At 51.9% G+C, this 20429-nt stretch overlaps 1 protein-coding gene across 3 annotated transcripts in view; it reads left to right on the top strand.

The window, feature by feature from the left end:
• Nucleotides 1–13848, top strand: part of XXYLT1 (xyloside xylosyltransferase 1) — a 195327-nt gene extending 181479 nt beyond the window's left edge. For all 3 annotated transcript variants that reach the window (XM_002758210.6, XM_078350551.1, XM_078350552.1), the window contains one exon: nucleotides 11966–13848. In XM_002758210.6, the coding sequence (XP_002758256.1) occupies nucleotides 11966–12362 (397 nt within the window). In that variant the 3' untranslated portion in view covers nucleotides 12363–13848. The remainder of the gene's footprint in view (nucleotides 1–11965) is intronic.
• The last annotated feature ends 6581 nt before the right edge of the window (nucleotides 13849–20429 follow it).

Below are 20429 nucleotides of genomic sequence, written 5' to 3'. Positions count from 1 at the left end.
TATCTCATAAAATTTTCTCAGCAGCCCTATCTATATCTGGGAAGCCTAAAAGCACAGAGACTTTGAGTGCCTTCTCCAGGGTAGATACAGAGGACCAGGATTTAAGCCCCGGACTGGGACTGTCTATCCCCAGAACCTGCATTCTGAACCCATCTGTGCACTGGTACATTCTTTTCAAGGCAGTGGAAATCTCGTCTATAGCTGCCTCCCGGCCTTCCCCTCGATCCCAGACTGATGGAAGGTGGCAGAGCGGGGCCTCCCTCCTGGTCCCTGTAAGCATTACTTTGCTGCTTCCAGGAAGCCTGTCCCAGCGCCCTGCTCAGTGCTGCGACAGAGGGAGAAGACGGGACAAGTATTAGCATAGAACCTGTATGTGCTTTGTAAATGGCTATGCCACTTGTTGTAAGGCCATTTTCAGGTTAAAATAGCTCGATGGCTTTCATCTCCTTATAAAAATAATAAAAACGCTTTTGTGGTATGTGTGACCCTCCTTGGGCCACCAGTGGCAGCATCGCCTGAGAGCTTGTCAGAAGTACAGAGGCTGACAGGATCCCAGGTAAGCATCTGAGAAGGGCTGCGCACCCCGCCATGACAGGCTCCTGTAGGCGGGGCCTGGGCCTGGCCCGTCGCACTGTCACTGTGCCAGTGGCATTTTTGCCTTGGCCAAGATCCATGCCACAGATGTGCAGGACAGTGAACAGCAGGGACAGCCAAAGGTGGGGATCACCTCAGATGGAATAGAATGGGAGGGCGCTGTACTTTCTCTGATCTTGAGAAGGAACACACTTTGCAGCCAGGGGTTATACTGCCCAGCACCTTCATGCCTGGGTGAGCCACATCCACGGAGTCTCCGCAACCTCTAGCTGCTGGGAACACCCCCTCCCATGAGGGCGAAGGGCACTGGTGCGAATTGATTGAGTCTTATTGAGGACACAAGGTTAAATTCCACACATACTCTCCCTACTGCCTTTACCACACATGCCTGCATTCTGCTCACTCTCCCGGAAAACACCCCGCCATGTGTCCTGGCACTCTCTCCCGTGACTTCCAGCGCCATGAGGCTGTCGGGGGCGTTGAGCCGATTCTGAAGGTGACTCTCTGTGGCTTTGTCTTCACCCTGACAATCCCCCTACCCTCTGCTGCCTTAAATTCAGGGAAAGAGCAAGGTTGTGGAGCTGAGCTGGGGCCTGGCTACCCAGCTGGGCCAGATGCGTGTGGGGCCTCACCAGCTTTGGCTGCCAGCTCTGTGGTCTCTTGGTTGGGTCCTGGGGCTCCCACTAGAATTGAGCTGCTCCCTGTGACAGGTACTGGAGCCTCAGTACTGGAGCTGGGTGCCTTTCAGGGCCAGCACTAGGAAGGGTGTTGTCCAGAGGGCTGTGAGCATCCCTGGGTCAGGTCACCATCTGGGCCTCTTCATTCCTAGTCTTTGTCACAGCACCTTGTCACATATGTGGATTCCTGAGCTTGGGGAGCCAACTTTTCTGTCTCGCCTTCTCTGTCTTCACTTCCCTCTAGTGAACTGGGCCCAAGGCACATTCTCCTCCTGCCCCTGCCTTTCTGAACGATTGTTCCACTGCCTTCATTCAACATTCTCCTCTTGAATTCCTGCTGTCTAGCTTTAGAATCTCTTATGCCTGGGCTGGGCGCGGTGGCTCATGCCTGTAATCCCAGCACTTTGGGAGGCTGAGGTGGGTGGATCACGAGGTAAGGAGTTTGAGACCAGCCTGGCCAACATGGTGAAACCCCGTCTCTACTAAATATACAAACAATTAGCTGGGCATGGTGGTAGGCACCTGTAATCCCAGCTACTAGGGAGGCTGAGGCAGGAGAATCAGTTGAACCCAGGAGGCGGAGCTTGCATATCCCCTTATCAGCCAGTCACCTGGCTCCACCCACACCCTCCTTCACCCTTTATTCACCTGTTATTCATTCCTGATTGTATTACGCAGAGCCCCTTGGAAACTAATTCTTTCTCAAACCCTTCTTGCACCCAGCCCCTCATCCTCATAGATGACTTCATGTGTTCCTTCCCTGACCCCCTTAGAGCCGATGCTGCACTCACTCTGTCCCTCTCTGCTCCCAGCTACATCCTGGGGTTCCCTCTTCCTGGACAGCTCTTCTGCGTGGCAACTCTCCCCTTCCTGACCTCGGGCAAGTGTTTTAGAGCTCTCTGCCACAGGTTCCTCATCATAATCTGGAAATCATAGTACTTACCACGTTTGCTTATTACAAACATTATATTGAATACATTTAGGAACTTAAAACAGGGCCTGGCACATAGTAAGTCCTCACTAAATATTAGCCGTTATCATGATTGTCATTCCTCAAAGAAGCCACCCTGCTGTTTCCTCCTGTATTTCTTCTCTTCAGTCTGCCTTTCTCTGGCATATGCATTCCTTTCCCTTGGCATACAGAATACTCAGCTCTCCCTCTGTGTAAAATATCCTTCCTTCTGCCCTCTCTTTGCCTTGAGGTCCATCTGCCTCCCTGGCATCTGTTCTCTCCTGTTCACATGCTCCCCAGTGCCAAGGGTCCGGCTTCTCCATCTCCGTCCCTCTCCTTCTCCAAGGTCACCCGTTGCTTCTTGCAGCACCTCCAAGTCCTTGCCCTCTACAGCTTTCCACGCTGCTGTATTCTCGGGTACAGTGACATGCTGGGGACAAGTCACACCGAGTAGGGAGCCGGGAGATGCAAGTTGAGGCTGCCAAACTGGGGATGAGGGTCACAGCTTCCCAAGGCTCCGGTGCAGCATAGACAGGACGTTGCCACCAGGGAGGGATCTCAGTTCCCATTGCCCAGGCAGAATGCCTCTGGTGGCATGGTTCGTGCAGAGCCAAGTGGGTGGCTTAGGTGGGGCCTTGAGGACACTGTGGTCAAGATGAAGGGAAGAGCCTTCAGCATTTGGAATTCTTGAGGGTGTCCCTAGGGATGGAGCAGAGAGGAAGGCGATCCAGGTGGCAAGCAAGGAGGTGCCAGCCTGACAGCGCAGGGCTGCAATGGAAGGTGGGGAGGATGGCTCTGGAAGTGTGGGGGCCAGTGTGCGGCCCTGGGGACTGGGGACAGTGGCAGTAGGCTTCATCTCTACTTTATGGAGGGATACTGAGGTACTGTCTGGGTGTCATTCTGTCCAGATCCAAGTGTTTGTGTGAGAGGCAGAGAATGGGCAGTTGATATCAGTAGGAGACTTGGAGGATATTGCTGGGGAGAGAAGGCCCAGGGAAGGACCAGCTCGGATGGGGATGAGGAAGAGGGGAAGGTAGGCAGGAGGGAACTTGGTGGGGCATCTGTGTCAGAGGGCTAGGGGACGAGAAGCTGGAGGAGGCACAGTGGGCCTGCAGAACTAGCTGGAAGGCCCGTGTGGCTGAGTGGCCCTGCAGGAGAGCTCCTGCAGAGATCCCACACAGAAAAGGCCCCCATGGCCTGAGTCTTTACCGGCCTCTCAGCTGTCAGTGTCGGGGACAGGTGGCCAGGGTCCTCCAATGCCCTGCATCTTCCTGGCTCCTCTTCTTCTACCTCCTAAATGTCAGAACTCTCCAGAATTTGGTACCACCTGCTTTGTGCTTTCTGCTTATGGCCTGTTCATCCAGCCACCTGCTGGGCATCTTTCTCCACACCGTTGCTCTTTGGGTGCCTGTTCAGGAGTCAGCGTGACATTCTCTTTCCTCCTCCCACACCCACTCCTCCCAGCCTTGCCATTGCTGTTCTTGGTTCCACCCTCTGAATAGGGATCCAGGCTTAAAGCCCCTCCTCTTCCCCATTGTCTCTGTCCCCTGCCCCTCCCAGGGCCTAGTGCCCCTCATCCTCCATAGATGACTTCACGTGTTCCTTCCCTGATCCCCTCAGAGCCGCTGCTGCACTCACTCTGTCCCTCTCTGCTCCCAGCTGCATCCTGGGGTTCCCTCTTCCTGGACAGCTCTTCTGCCTGGCAACTCTCCCCTTCCTGACCTTGGGCAAGTGTTTTAGAGCTCTCTGCCACAGGTTCCTCATCTATAACATGGAAATCATAGTACCTACCTAGTTTGTGGGATTGAGTGAGGGGAATTCCCCACCCGTCTGTTTTTTACAGCTCCAGGACTGCAGGTGTTGGGGGAAGGCCACATGACTCAGATACCCAGGCAGGCTGGGCATGGGGAATGGAGGGCCAAGAGGAGCCTTAGAGAAGGGCATGATGCATCCTGAGGGTACAGGGCAGCAGCCTCGGGGTCCTGGCGATGCTGTGCCATGTGGAGGCCTCAGGCCCACCAGCTGCCCTTTTGCAGGGCTTTGGAGAAAAGGAGGCTTGCAGGTGGCTGAAGGGCCACCCTGCACCAGGTCAGAGGCTTTGCAGAGCCTCACGGAGATAAGCTGGTCATAGCTGGTGCAGCTTTGGAAATGAGACTGGCACTATGGGCCACCTGTATTCCAGACTTCAGGAGGCTGGCTGGCTGGATGAGGGCTGATCTCTGAGGAGCCACCACACCCTAAGCCTGGGCAGGGAGGGGCGTTTGCAGCATCAGCCCTGCCGAGGCTGAGCACCCTCAGGGAGAGTCAGGGCTGCTCTTCAGGGCACGCTGCTGGGCACAGTCAGTGCACTGATCTGCGTGGAGTCCCATCCCAGCTCAGTGGGCGGGGAGCAGGGGGGACCCTCCCCACCCCATCCATGCTATGGCATCACTGCCTCTGGTTCTGGATTGCAGATGCTCTCTCTTCACCTTGTGACTGCCCCTGTTGGCAAATTCACGTGGAGGATCTTCTCTTCCCCTTAGCCCAGTTTCCAGAGGGCAGGGAGGCTCTATTTGCTTCCCTGCCTGTGGGGTCCACTGGGTGCTCATCTAAACATTTGGGTGATGGCTGATTGCTTTCTCGGCTCACTCTGTTCTCGGGTGTCCCTGTGTGTCTCAGTAAGAGCAGGAAACATTGCAGGGTGGGCTTTTAGACATCTCTCTGCTGGAGTCCCCATGCTACTCCCCACACCATCTCTTATCCCTCTGCTTTTCCCTTCCCCAGCCACTGACACCGGCCTCTTCCTGGACAGCAGCTGCTCCGCCCACTGTAGGTCATTCTCTCTCCACCTACTGGAAGCAGCAGGGGCTGGGGGTTTTGCTGAGGGCAGTTCTTGGCCCCACAGGTGTCCTCTGAGTCCCCAGACGAGACGGTGAGAATAAGGTACAAGTGAGCTATGGTGTTTTTCTCCATCTTCATTGCCGGAGAGTTCTGTGGGTTGAAGTGTGTCTCCCAGAATTCCTCTGCTGAAGTCCTAGCCCCCCGTACTTTTGAGTGTCACCTTTTCTGGGAATGGGGTTGTTGAAGATGTAATGAGTTGAGATGAGGTTATGCCAGGGCAGACCCCGATCTTTATGACTGGCATCTTGATAGAAAGGGGCAATGTGGACACACAGGCATGTGCACACAGGGAAAATGCCAGGTGAACATGAAGGCAGAGAGTGGGGTGATGCCTCTCTGAGGATCCCAGGTCACCAGCAAGCCACCAGGAGCTAGGGGAGTGCCTGGAACAGACCCTCCCTCCCAGCCCAGATGGAGCCAGCTGCCAGCACTGTGATCTTGGACTTCCAGCCTGTACAACCAAGAGACAGTACCTTTCTGCTGTTGAAGCCACCCCGTTGGTGGGACGTTGTTATGGTGGTCCTAGCAAACTAACAGAGCTCAGTGGTCTTGTATGTGACAGTGGGCCCACTGTGCAGGCGGTACAGGGGCAGCTCTCCAGCACGCTTGGCTCTTCTGCTAGCCAACCCAGTGCCCTGTCACAACTGTCCCTCCTCCAGCTGAGAGCCCCAGCGTGGCATAATTCAAAACAACACAGGCTCTGGGAATGTGCGCAGGCGAGTTCCAGTGCCTGTGCCGCAGTCAGCGCTGTGACCCCGTGCGGCTTCTTCCTCTCCTGGAACGGGTGGCTGTGGGTGGCCACTAATGCTGTCCTGATTAAAGCTGTGCACATCTACTCAGCAGATAGCTGCCTCCTTTCTCACCTCCTGAGCCTCCAGCCCTTCCCCCAGCCATCTCCCTTCCCTGAACCCTCGTTCTCTCAGGCTGTGCAGGTGCTGCAGAGATGCCAGCCATTGCAAACCAGGGGCACCGGCAGCCTCCAACGTGCAGGGAGAGGCTCCAGGAGGCGGAGGCCTTGCTGCTGGTTCTTTCTGGAGGGGAAGGGCTGCGGCTTGTGTTGGGGAGGGGCTGGAGGGGAAGCCACCTGTGGTGTGCCTCCTCATAGGGTCCCTGTGGGTCTCAGTGCCCCAGCAGTCCCCTCCTCTCCTGCCAGGCAGCCTGGTTTCAGCACTTAGGGCTGACCCCAGTGCCCTCTCAGCCCGTGAAGCAGTGGCCCTGCCTCGCCCCCTGCTTGCCTTTTCCAAGTTCTGGGAATGCTGTGGTTTGGAAACTCAGTTGCTGGACCTCAAAGAGGGCTGGGGTTTGACAACAAGCACTTGTTTCTTACGAGGTCCCACAGACATGGGGGAGCACGTGCCTGTCACCTGCTTAATGTCCCTCCTGTTGTCCCAGACAAGGCCCGACAGGTGCTAGTGAAGTGAGCTTGGAGGAGGTGGGCCCTGCTGGAGGGGAAAGCACAGCCTCTGTGTCTCCTGGCAGGCTGGCTTCGTCTGAGTGGCATGCCTTGCCTCACCACAAGGCTTGTTTTGGGCAGGTAAGAGGCGGCAGTTCCCTTTTCTGGGCAGAGGCATTTGCGGAAAAGCACACATGATTTGCCTGGAAATGTGGGGGTTGCCCTTTCAGCAGCGTGACTCTGGGCAGGGCAGTTTTTGACCTCAGCTTCCTCATCTGCACAATGGGTGCATGAACCAGGAGTCCCTAAGAGTCTTCAGGGACTGTGGACCTATGAGGAGCCCTTCTTGGTCCTACTGCAAATAGCCTGTGTGACATTGAGAACACTTGAGTTTCACTCTTGTTGCCCGAGCTGGAGTGCAATGGGGGCGATCTTGACTCACTGTAACCTCCGCCTCCCAGGTTCAAGTAAATCTCCGGTTTCAGTCTCCCGAGTAGCTGGGATTATAGGCGTGTGCCGTGATGTCCAGCTAATTTTTGCTTTTTAGTAGAGATGGTGTTTCGCCATGTTGACCAAGCTGGTCTCAAACTCCTGACCTCAGGTGATCCACCCGCCTTGGCCTCCCAAAGTGCTGGGATTACAGGCATGAGCCACCACGCCCAGCCTAGGAACACTTCTTACCTTCTCTGTCCAGTAGAGCTGGAGACCTAAGCCTGCTTTAGGTCTTGTTATCAAGAGATCCTAATAAGGGTCAGTTGTGAGCTGGCAGTAGGGAATGCCATGGGGACACGGGCACTGTAGAACTCTGTGGTGGCCCTACGACTCCGGGAATGTCCACGTCTTCTCCAGTTTGATCACAGAGGGCAGGGGTTCCCCTAAAGGACTGAAGAGCTCGAGTCTGCCCCACAAAACTTCAGCCTCAGCTCCAGGTAGGACTGAGATGCAGCGTTATTGGTCTGAAATAAGCCCGGCATCACCCAGCAGGGTGTTCAGAGAGCCTCTGGGCCAGGGAGGACTTGAAATGTCCCTGGGTCACCCCAGATAACCTGGCTGGTGTGGATGAAGCGCTGGGCAACTGCCAAGTGTTGCTCTTCCCTCCTGGCCTCTTATCTCTGGTGACTGGAAAACGAGTTCCCTTCCAAGTCAAATGAGAGCTCATTGGGCCTGGCGCACATGCGTGGGTATAAGGGAAATGGCATTTCCCGGTTTCAGGCCTCGCTGACGACAGAGCCTTGGGGCCGGGTGCTTCCTCTGGGAGGAGGCCCAGATGCTGGCCATTCAGTGACTGCTCTCAAGCCTGAAGGACACCCCAGAGGTGTGCCACGTGAGAAAAGCCTTCTCTGCCTGAGAGCCTATAGCTTGCACTCAGCCTGAGTCAGCACAGGCTTCTAGAACCTTCCTGCAGAGTCTGGTGCAGCCAGCTCTGCTCAGCATGTTCCTATCCTCGCTTTGTCCCACTTGGAGGAGATGGTGGAAAACTCAGCCTGAGGAGCTGAGAAAGGGGTAGGAGAAAAAAAATCACGAAGAGTCGGAGGCAAAAGGGCCTGTGGTTTGGAGCGGCGCGAGGAGGAGGAGGGAGGATTGATGGCCACGTGTGTGGGGAGGATGAGCTTTAGATTCTCCTGCCAAGGTCTTTTGAAAGTCCTTAGCAGAGCGGCCTTGGTTGTGATCATCAGGGAACGACTTGAACCGAGGAAGGAACTTTGCTTTTCCAAACTGCTTCAGGTCCCCTTTTCCATCAAGACAGGCCTTCTCCCTGAAATGACTTCACGGGCTTTTAATATTCTTTTTTATGATTATTAAGTTATGGTCAATATTCAAAATTTAGAAATTACATTTATCATTGGAAGAATGTTCTTAAAGGTTCTTAATTTTTATGTTCCCAATGGGTCTCCTTGACTTTGGGAAAGAACCAGTGTTGACCTTGGACTGTCTGCATGGGGGCTTGTTTTGCAGTTGAAATTATTTCTAAAGAGGTGAAATAGACGTATCCCCTCTAACATAAGTCTCTGGGTGACTATGGAAGATGGGACAAGACTCTCCACAGGCCGGACAATTAGACAGTTAGACCAATCCAGACGATCAGCGTGAAGTGGCTGGTTGTGGGCATGGGGGGTGAGTCGGAGAAACTTCTGGATGCTCCAGGACTCAGACCTAAATAGCTGCATTTATACAGAGGTTTCCTGCAGCCTCTGCACATGCCACTGGTGGTGGCCCTGAATATATGTCATCAGTGCCAGGCTCCTGTGAAGAAGGGACAGGGTCTGGGACACTCACTGCCCTGCCTGGAAGAGGCCTCAGGTTTGACCCCGAAATTACTAACGTTCCAGCAGCGGCTGCATCACTCGATCACCCTGTTCCCCGTGCTCTGGCCTTGGCATATGCCACCCATATTCAGAAATAAGATTGAAATCCAAGTGCAGCTCCTTGGAACCCTAGCCCATGGAATCTGAGGCAGTCAGATAAAAGGGACCTCAGAGATCAGAAGCCCTGCCTGTGACAAACTGAGGCCCTCTGTTCCCTTTCTGTGAAAATGCAGGCAACGATGCCCTGTGCTGCCCCGGAGAGGGAGCCGAGGTGGAGAGTGTAAGAGGGCTCTGTGACCCACACTGTGCTGCTGCGCTGGGGGACTGGCGATACTCCCTGTTTAGGCCATTTTACCGTGGGATCGAAGTTCCTTGCCGAGCTCCAGTACTCCCCACACCCCGGATCACTCCTACCCCAAGGCTGATGCGATTCCTCTACAAGAACCAGCAGACGCAGAGGCCAGAGAAGCCTGCCATTCTCCTAGGTGACTGCTCTGGTTTTCTGGGTTCATTTTGGGATAGCAGGGACGCCTTGAACAAGGGCCCCCTGACATCACATTGTGTTGATATGGTTATTGTTCTTCTTGAGGCTGTGTTTCTGCTCCAGCAGACACACTGGGCCGCTTCCAAACCCCATTTTCTGCCCCTTCCTTTGTTTCTCAGGCTGACACCCAGACCGGTCCTTCCTGGCTCTTTACGATCAAATACTGCTTCATCTTGATTGGGCAGTGGTGCTGGGCATTGTCCCCAAAGAGCCACTTGTGCCGTGGCCTTCTCCTGGAGGCGCTTTCCTTCCTCTTCCCTCTGCCTCTGGTTGCCATATCCTGCACCCGGCAATCTCAGTGCTGGGTCACTGTTTGCTGATCCTTGCTGCAGGCATGGAAGATTTGGGAGCCTTCCTGCTGAGGTTGGTAAGGATACCCAGGGCTGTGGGCAGCCTCTTTGCTCCCAATTTGCTAGAGAATAGAGGCTGTTTAAGACATCTGAGCATCCTCTCTATGGTTCCTGCTCCTCACTCAACCCCATAGTAGCTCTGGTGGGGAGGTCGGGGACTCAGTGAAATGGCAGGTGCAGCAGCGGCAGCGTTGTGTCTTGTGTCCTGCCCTCGCTTCCACCCGCTGTTGACAGCTACACAGTCCACCCCGTACCAGCCTTTCCATCATTCCTCGTCAGCCCTGTGATCTTTCCTGTGGTCCTGCTGTGCTGGTGCCCTGTGAAGTGCTGTGGACACAAGAGACTGCACGGGCCACACAACCAGCTGGGCGAGTCCCCTCCCTCCTGGGTCCTCTGGGGAGAAATATGGACGCAAGGGCTCCGTGGAGCATGAGGTGGTCCAGGACCTTGGCTGGCATGGGTTCTGCCTCCCTGCCCTCGTGCCCTCCCTGCCCCTTGTGCCCTCTCTCCCTTTGGGTCTCTGCTGCACTTTGGTAAACGCTTCCATTCCCACCCCTTGAAGCATAAATCGAGCTCCTTGGTGGTAAAGCACCCGCTGTCCCTTGTCAGAGGGTCCCTTCTCTATGATGTCATGGTGTTCTGGTCTGCCTGATGGAATTTTAGCTGGTTTATAACCTGGTCCTGAAATGAACCACTTGGAAGAAGTAGGGTAAAATGAACACACAGCTGCCACTCTGCATCCCCACCCTGTGTGACCCTATCACCGCAGGCTTTTGTGGCAAGATGACAGCATTTCGGTTTGCATGGGAAGCTTATTTTTGCCAAGGCTATTATCACCAGGCAGGGACCAGAGCTTGGTTTCACTCACAGGCCAGTCACAGCAAAACACAAACTGAACCTGTAGATTCCCCCTGTAAGAATGTCTAAAGGGAATGCTTCCCCCTCAGCAGGATCAAACTCTCGGCAGCACCCTTTGTGATACGTGAGACCTTGAGGAGGGTTTCTTCGTTCCCAGATGCAGAGCAATGATCTGGTGCTGGGAAGTGGCCCCTGAGGGCCACTCTGGGCAGGGTCCTCGTTTTATTCCCCTCTGTTCTCTGCATCAACCACGCTGATTCTATCCTGGGATTGGGTGGGGAAGTCTCTCTGCATGGGACCAGTGGGGTAGCATCTCCAGGCTGGGAAGCCAAGTTGATTCTGCCATGATGTGTTCCCCACTCTAAGGACCCACTCACACCTGTCCCTGCCACAATGGGACCTTCCTCCAGGTTACAGGCATGGTCGCTGCAGCCTCCTCCCTGTGGGTGAGGGCTTGGGCGCCTCTCCCCTCTGCCTGCACACCCCTTGCAGCACATGCAGGCTTTGGTATTTCCGAGGTTGGAGGACAGAGGGCGGTGCCCTAACCCTGGCTCTCACAGGGAAGTGTCTAGATCTTGCTTCTCTCCTCCAGATGGAAGCATTTGGGTAGAGGACCTAGAAGAGGCTAACAGTTCATGAACTGTGAACCTAGATTGGTTTCTAAATCTGCTGAGAGAAAAATTGAAATTGAAGTGACATTCCTTCTAAAAGAGCCATCATCCTACTTGGCTCTTCTGCAGCTGGCTTTCACCCTAACCCATGGTGTGCCCTGAGCTGTCACAGGCCCCGGCCCCTACCCAGCCTTTCTGAAGTGCTGGGCTTGGGGCTCAATGAATGAGCCTTGTTCTAAAGCGGAAAACAGTTTTGTTCCAGGCTGGGTTCAGCTTCCTGTGTCTTGACTTGGTCTCTATTCAGGATTTTGCCCCCTGCTTCTCTCTCCCTTCTCCTTTCCGAGATCACAGATGAAGACAAGAGGGTGGTAAGTTCTCCCTGTGTTGCCGCTATCTTAAGAATGTGGACTTTGGAGCCAGACTGTCTGGGTGTAGTCCCTGCTTCTCCTGCTTACTAGGTGTGTGACTTTGGGCAAACACCTTGACCTCTCTTTCTTGGCTGTGAAATGATGCATCATCTCAGAGCACCCATGCCTTGGGGTTGTGTGGGGAGTAAGTAAGCTGGTCTAGCATGGTGCCTGGGACATCATCAGTCAATACCAAAGTTGGCTGTGATGAGGATGTAGCAGAGGATGCTAGAAAGAACCTGGGGCTTGGGGTCCAGGGCCCCGGGTTCAGGTCCCAGCTCTGCCACTTGCTGGTGGTCTGATGTGGATTCTACACGTCACAGTGTTTGCATGCAGGCTTGCTGTGAAGGGTTCACCCCCGCACACTGGGCTGACTGTTTTCTCTCTCCACAGGCACACGTTCTGGCAGTTCCGCCATGAGAACCCCCAGACCAGGGTTGGGGGCCCGCCCCCCGAGGGGCTGCCAGGCTTCAACAGCGGGGTGATGCTACTGAACCTGGAGGCCATGCGCCAGTCCCTGCTCTACAGCCGCCTGCTGGAGCCTGCGCAGGTGCAGCAGCTGGCCGACAAGTACCACTTCCGCGGCCACCTCGGGGACCAGGACTTCTTCACCATGATCGGCATGGAGCACCCCAAGCTCTTCCACGTGCTAGATTGTACCTGGAACCGGCAGCTTTGTACCTGGTGGAGGGACCATGGCTACAGTGACGTCTTCGAGGCCTATTTCCAGTGTGAAGGTCACGTCAAGATCTACCATGGGAACTGCAACACTCCCATCCCGGAGGACTAGGTGCACCCCCTGCTTTGCCCTCAGGGCCTCCAGATCTGGGGGAGGGACGGGGCTCCTTGGGCCAGACCCGAGGGCAGTGTCTGACCCGCTAGAGAGACACTACAGGGACATCCTGAGATCAAGGTGCTGCACCCTCCTGCTGGGCGAGTCGCTGTGCTGAGGCTACCCGCTGAGGACTGGCCTGTGCGCTGCTGGTGCTGGAGACCTTATTCCTCCAGGGACCAGGTGACAGGAAGGACAAATGTATGAGCATCTTCCATTGCGCTAGGAAGCAAGCACCTGAAGAGAAGGAAGGGGAGAAAAGACTGCCCCTTGCTGTCTGTCTCTAAAGAATGGAACTCCTTTAAGACCCTGCCTTTCTTGGGCGAATATAACTTTAATTTATATTGACAGGCTTTCATTGTTTGAGAAAGTACAAACAGTACTGCTTTAGCATCCATCAAGCCACAAACGGGTAAGGTAAGCCAAGGTTTTAACGACCAGCCCAGTATTTAAGCGTCCAAACAATGCCGACCCATTGCACATTCACCCTGGGAGGCTGTGTGCGTATTCTCCTGACACTCACGTCACTTGGCGTAGGTTTTGAGATCACCTCTTTGGGGAAGGACTTCAGGACGAACTGGGGCCTGCATAGGAAAACTTACCTCATTATTAGAGCACTCACAGCTTTTATCTCCCGGCTACATCCCAGAACCCCATTATCCTTTATTCAACCAAACCAGCTCCAGGTGAGACTATCTGAAAGCAAACTCGTCATCAAAGAAAGATTGGCCACCACAAGGACATACAGGAGAACCATGTGGACTGGGAAGAGTCATTCCAAAAAGGAGCCCAGGCCACGTACAGGGGTCACGCCTGTAATCCCAGCACTTTGGGAGACCGAGGTGGGAGGATCGCTTGAGCCCAGGAAGTCGAGATCAGCCTGGGAAACATTGTGAGACCCCCACTGCTACAAACAAAAGTTAAAAATCAGCCAGGTATGGCGGCTTGTGCCTGTAGTCCCGGCTTCTTGGAAGGCTGAAGTGGGAGGATGGCTTAAGCCCAAGAGGTCACCGCAGTGAGCTGTGATCAACACCACTGCACTCCAGCCTGGACAACAGAGACCCTCAGCTCAAAACAAAAACCAACCAGAAAGCAGAAAGGAGCCCAGCTGTTCAGTTCACAGTGGGACTGTGTGGGCTCGGAAGAGATGTCACACTCATGGGCTAGTAAGCATTCGAGTTTATTTGTTTAAAACAATCCCCTCTTATTGTACCACATTAGACCGCAGACCTCAGTAGAAATTAAAGTGTCGTTTCTTTTGATGGGTCCGCCCTTAAGTAACCTGTAAACACGAAAGCCCTAGTGGTCCATTTTGTATCATCTAGCTGAGGTCCTTGGAGAAATGCTGTGGGATTTTCATCTTATTTTGTTTCAATTTCGTTTACGTTTTTATATCTTTTTCCCATGAGTGAGAATAGCTAATAAATAATTTTTGAGAACACAATGATTCATGTTGTTTGTTCTCTGGTCACTTTCCAGCTACATGAAGGCTCTGAATCAAGTGTGTAATCGATACCATTTAACTCCCTACCCCCACCTCCTGTGATGAAGGTAAGGGCTTACAGGAGGTCTCCAAGGACCAGGGAGAGGGCACTTCTGAGAGGGCATCAGGGAGGGTAGTATTGGCCTGCTTGGGTCAAAGCAAAGAATCATTTTGTTCTGGGTATTGGCAGGTCTGCCTGCACCTGGAAGCAAAGTCAACAGCATTTCTTCTCATCCCTCTTACCCCAGAGTGCCCAGTTACATCATGCCTGAAGAGGTGGAGCACACCACTCTCCTAACCCTCCGCAATGACAGAACTCGTCAGTTCTGTCAATGTTGATTTCCTATTTGTGGCTAACCATTATTGAACGCCTCCTGTGTGCCAGCCATTGTATTGGGGGATTTATTACACTATTGATAATATTCATGAAAACTTCATGAAGGTCATCCTATTTCTAAAGTCGATTGTAAGAAAATATGAGAGACAAGGACAGAGTCATAGGTTTGTCAGAGCATTTTTTATAGTAGAAAAAATCTGGAAGCAACTTAAAATGTAGAAGAGGAGCTGGGCATGGTGGCTCACGTGTGTAATCCCAGCACTTTGGGAGGCTGAGGCAGGTCACATGAGGTCAGGAGTTCGAGACCAGCATGGCCAACATGATGAAACCCCATCTGTACTAAAAATACAAAAAATAGCTGGGCATGATGGTGGACACCTGTAATCACAGCTACTAAGGAGGCTGAGGCAGGAGAATTGCTTGAACCCAGGAGGCAGTGGTTGAGTGAGATGAGACCACGCCATTGCACTCCAGCCTAGGCAACAAGAATGAAATCTCCAAAAAAAAATGGAATAGGGGAATAGATGAATAATACATGTTTCATCTACATAATACTTTAGGCATTATATGAAGAATATGTAAAAAAAAATGTAATACCTCAGGAAATGCTTACAATGTGCTACTAAGTAGAGTGCAAAATGTAAGAGTATATGATTCCTACGATCCTAATTTTATTTTTAAATTACATATATATGTGTATATATATCAGTGTACACACACATATATGTATGTATAGATGTATACCTACACACATGTATGTATAAAAAGAGAGTCTGTTCTGCCATATTCCAACTCCTAAAAACATAGGTATATCAAACACCACATTAAAAAAATTATTTCAATGGGGAAAAGTGAGTTAAAGGCTAAAGAATTTTAGACTCACAATAATAAAGGTATTTTTCTGCAATAATTTCCATAATTAAACTGTTTCTATAGGTATGTGTGCATTCTGTTGTTGTAAGAAAAAAAGAAAGGCAAAAGCCAAACAACATCTCTCATTTGCTTTTGAGTTCACCTCTCAGGAGCTTCCCCTCTATCACCAGTGGCCTTGACCTTCCAACCCCACAGTGACCAGCAGAATAGCACTCCACAGGCACCCCATCCACCGACAGAGCAGCCGGGGTGGCTGCGCCTCACCACTGCCATGACTGGGGTCCTGTTTCAGTCAGTGTCATGCAAGGATGGTTAGTTCCTTGTGCTGTGCTTAACTTGCTTCCACTTTTGAGAATATGCCTATACATATGAGGAGAACAGAAATCTGAAAATATAACATTTCTGGGTACTAGGATTAAGGTGCTTTTTATCTTCATCTATATTTCTGTATTTTCTACATTGAATATTAATTACTTTTATAATAAGATAATAAATGCTATACATTTCTTTTTTTTTTTTTTTTGAGATACACTGTCACTCTGTTGCCAGTCTAGAGTACAGTGGCATGGTCTTGGCTCACTGCAACCTCCAACTCCCTGGTTCAAGCAATTCTCCTGCCTCAGCTTCCCAAGTAGGTAGGATTACAGGTATGTGCCACCACACCCAGCTAATTTTTGTATTTTTAGTAGTGAAGGGATTTTACCATGTTGGCCAGGATGATCTCAAACTCCTGACCTTGTGATCGGCCTGCCTCTACCTCCCAAAGTGCTGGGAGCCACCATGCCCAGCCAATAAATATTATACATTTTAAACCACACCCCTTCTCCCCAGTTCCAGGTGAGTGTCTGCCTGGCCATCTTACAGCTCCTGGCCAGCCAGGGCAGATGTCACCCATAAGAAAACATCATCTAGGCTGAGGCTCTGGGTCTTCAACTTTCCCTGTGCATGCCCCAGTTCTCCAAATAACAGTGATCTAATAATAGCAGCTCTAGACCCTGCTTTCATGTCTCAGATACTGTCATCTTTTGTGTATACACAAAGTCCACCCTACAAATGATAATGGCCTTTGGAAAGCGTGCAGGCTTGTTGAGAGCTTTGTTCTTCAGTGTGTGTCAAACCAATGGGACTGCAGCCTCTCCTTCAACAGCATTTCATCAAGTCAAAGCATGACTCATTGGTTCACGGCCCCAGCCCAAAGCACTTACAACCTTAACCAGGAGTTTGTAGGTTAAGGTAGTAAGTGCAGCCGTGACTTGGCACCTGCTTTGACTAGAGGCCAAACTTCTGCTAATTTTAACACTTCCTGGCTGATCTTAATATGTATGGGAGGCCCGGGGCCTGGGCTAAATGTGGAGGTTGGCAGGGAGCAGAATTTCTCAGCAAGCAGGTGGTGTAGCGGAGACAGCGTCACACCTGAGACGGAGGCCTGGCTTTGAGTCCACATCCTGCCCCCTCTACGTGGCGATCTTGGACAGACAAGGCCACTGCTTTCCCCAGTTTCAGACACTGGTAAGAGCTCCTCCAAGGAGCGTGGAAGGAGGAAAAGATGTGTACGGACTTGGCAAGCTGCGAAATAATACAGATGTAAGGGGATCATAATCATTATGACTTAGAATATTCTTTTTGTTGTTGCCCATGCTGGAGTGCAGTGTCGCAATCTCCACTCACTGCAACCTCCACCTCCTGAGTTCAAACAATCCACCCACCTTGGCCTCCCAAAGTGCTGGGATTACAGGCATAAGCCACCACACCCAGCCTTAGGATATTCTTTTTAAATCATAAATTACAGCCATTTTGGAGTTCATGAAATGTGTTGGTAGCATCTCCGTAACCTGAGCAACAAGCTGGGTGTCCTGAGATGGGTGAAAAGGCAGGGGCGTAGGGCAGATGCTGGGGCCTCTGACTAGGAGCAGCTTGTGCCCCCTGGCATGGCCTGTGGAAGGAAGCAGAGGTCCAGGGCCCTTTCGACAGGAGGCCATGGGCTCGATGATAGGGGAGAGGAGAGAGATGCTTAGGGCCTGTTTCATGGAAACAAGTGAGGGCTTGAAAGCACGAGGTTGAGAGCATGAGAGACAGTGATGCTTGTGGCCAGGATTATGAATAGGACCCTCGCTCTTTTTCAAGGCACACAGATACAGAATGACCTTGTTAATTTCACTTTGCTGGACGCCATGTGGTTGGAGGCCACAGGAGGCTGATCCTGGGCCCGGGGGTTGCCCCTCTAGTTGCACAGACACCACCGTGTTCCCACCACCCCTTGCATCCAACTGTACCCCTGGACTCTGCATCCCTGGGAGGCAGGAGCTCTGGCATCTTTGGGCTTCCTGCACCCAACTCCACTGCCAGGCACAGTGTGGGCCCCAACTCTCTGCTACTTGCCTGAGAATAACTGAAAATCCTGCCCACCTCCTCAGTACAGGAGAGAAATGGAAGCAGTGGATTCAGGGAACAGAAGGGCAGAGTGAGTGGAGACAGGCTCAGGGCTGACCAGCTCAGAATCCCAAGGGTGCCACTGGAGGAAGGGATGGGAGAGTGCCAGGCACTTGGGAGGACTTGGCATCAGGGCACACTGAGGGGCGGAGGCTCAGAAGTGAACGATCCTGGCAGGAAAGGCCCCTCTGTGCCCCCACTGGATTAATATCCCATGTTCACATTTGTCCTCTTCTCTAGCTTAATAGATTCCTGGGACATGACAGTCTCTGCAGCAACTGTTTTGCCATAAAGTTCTCCCCTGCCACCCACCTTTTTTTTTGAGCTGAAGTTTTGCTCTTGTTGCCCAGGCTGGAGTGCGATGGCCAATCTTGGCTCAATGCAACCTCCGACTCCCAGGTTCAAGCGATTCTCCTGCCTCAGCCTCCTGAGTAGCTGGGATTACAGTCATGTGCCACCACACCTGGCTAATTTTGTATTTTTAGTAGAAACAGGGTTTCTCCATGTTGGTCAGGCTGGTCTTGAACTCCCAACTTCAGGTGATCTGCCTGCCTCGGCCTCCCAAAGTGCTGAGATTACAAGTGTGAGCCACTGCCACCGGCCAAAATTCCCTTTATCTGATGGGGGACACACTCAAATGTTCTATTACCCTTGCTCCACAGAGCCCAGCTGGGTGCCTGAAGACAGGCAGACAGGCAGGAGATGTTTAGGGAAGAGGTGAGCTCCCCATCCCTGGGGGTGTGCAAGCAGAGGCCGTGCAAGCTCTCAAGGAAAGAAAATGGAATGAAAGTCGAGCAACAGACGAGAGCTTGTGGGGCCTGACCTGGGTGTCCTGAGAGCCCGGAGATTCTAGATTTCCAAGCCCACTTCCCTCCTGGTCTCCACAACAAACTCCACTGAGAAACAGTAGCTCTTTGCTGCTGAGCACATTCAGGTCCCAGCTTCAGAGGCTCTGCCTGTTTCTGGGAAGGGGACTACCCTCTGAACAACAGCAGGACTGGGTCCTCAGGAAAATTCCCTTAGTCACCACTCTCCCTTTTCCTCTTTCCCGCAATCTCAATTTCCTATAAAAAGCACCACAGAAAGCCACCCTGAGCATTCCAAAAACAGAGACACGGAAGACTGTGAGATGTCTCGGGGAAGGGGCGCCCGTTGTACCTGTCCTGAAGCTGGCGCGGATTGTGGCTCAGTGGAAACGTGCAGCACCCAGAAAGAGCCCTCTTGGTTTGATTTGTGCGCTGGACAGTTTCCAGATCGAACCACACACTCATGGTTGGGCTAAAACCCCGAGAAGGGAGGGGGATCAATACAAGGAGCCTGAGGAAGCAAAACACAATATCCTTTTTAAAAATTGCAGCCGACACTTTTAAAAAGGAAGATTGACAACCTTACCTAAAAACAGAGGGAACCGTCATGACCCAGTTGAAATGACATTGACCTGTGCCAGAAGGTGCTGTCATTTCTTTTTCAAACAAACAAAAACGCAGAGGCTGGGTGCAGTGGCTCACTCCTGTAATCCTAGTAATTTGGGATGCCAAGAGGGGTCAAATCGCTTGAGCCCAGGATTTCAAGACCATCTTGGGCAAGGTGACAATACCCATCTCTACAAAAAGTAAAAAAAAAAAAAAAAAAAAATTAACCGGGTGTGGTGGTGTGTGCCTATAGTCCCAACTGCCTAAGGGGTTGAGGTGGGAAAATCCCTTGAGTCCAGGACTTCCAGGCTGTAGTGAGCTGAGATGGTGCCACTGGACTCCAGCCTGAGCAACAGAGTGAGACTCTGTCTCTGAAATCATAATTTTAAAAAGATGTCATCAATAAGCACGGCAGTCCTCTTGACTCTAGCAGAGTGCGTATCATCTATGGAGGCTTTGGTCACAGTCTGACTCCACGTGGGTTCAGCTTGCAGAGCCTGGGCCACCTCGCTGCTCGGCCAGGGCCATTACAGGAACCCTTCAGCCTCAGACAGGGAGTGCCTGCCTGCCGTAGAGTGCTACTCTCCTGCTTCTTGCTGTGCAAATGGCAGTGGGACTTTTCACTCTGAAATAAGGTTGTTAATTTCAGTTGCCCTTTTCCCTGTAGGCCTCCTTTCACTTCCAGTTTGCCTTGGGGTAAGTGGGGGCTGGGACACGGAGTGGTAAAGATGAAAACAACTCTCCTGCCCTTCATGAGTCCACAGGACTTATTACCTGGGTGACGAAATAATCTGTACAGCAAACCTCCATGACATGATTTTACCTACGTACCAAACCTGCACATGTTCCCCTGAACCTCAAATAAAAGTTTTTTAAAAAGGCTTAAAGATCATTTTCAACTGTGTGCTTTAGGCACAGCTAAGTCAGACTGGTCTCCTGCCCTAGTATAGATTTATCGGAGTTGACTGTCATTTCACTCTGATCCCCTTTCAAATCTTGCCTCCGGTAGAGAACAACCGTTTCATTTGTGCTAGAGCCACCTCATGCTGGGAGAGCTGACTATTAATTTTTCAAGAATTTTGTGATTCAGTTGTTCAAAACAACCATTATTAAAAATTGAATTGGCTCACTCCTGTAATCCCAGTACTTTGGGAGGCCGAAGCAGGCAGATCACAAGGTCAGGAATTCGAGACCAGCCTGGCCAATATGGTGAAACTCTGTCTCCACTAAAAATACAAAACTTAGCCAGGTGTGGTGGCACGCACCTGTAATCCCAGCTACTCGGGAGGCTGAGGCAGGAGAACTGCTTGAGCCCAAGAGGCAGAGGGTGCAGTGAGCCAAGATCACACCACTACACTCCAGCCTGGGGGACAGAGTGAGACTCTGTCTCAAAATAAATAAATTAATGTTTAAAAATTAAATTATATAAATCAATTAACTAGATCCTAAAAAATAAAGGTGGTCAATATTCAAAATACATCAATTCTTAG

Source organism: Callithrix jacchus, chromosome 15 (genome assembly GCF_049354715.1).
Source record: "Callithrix jacchus isolate 240 chromosome 15, calJac240_pri, whole genome shotgun sequence".
Lineage (NCBI taxonomy): Eukaryota > Metazoa > Chordata > Mammalia > Primates > Cebidae > Callithrix > Callithrix jacchus.
This window is presented reverse-complemented; position numbering and strand designations above follow the sequence as displayed.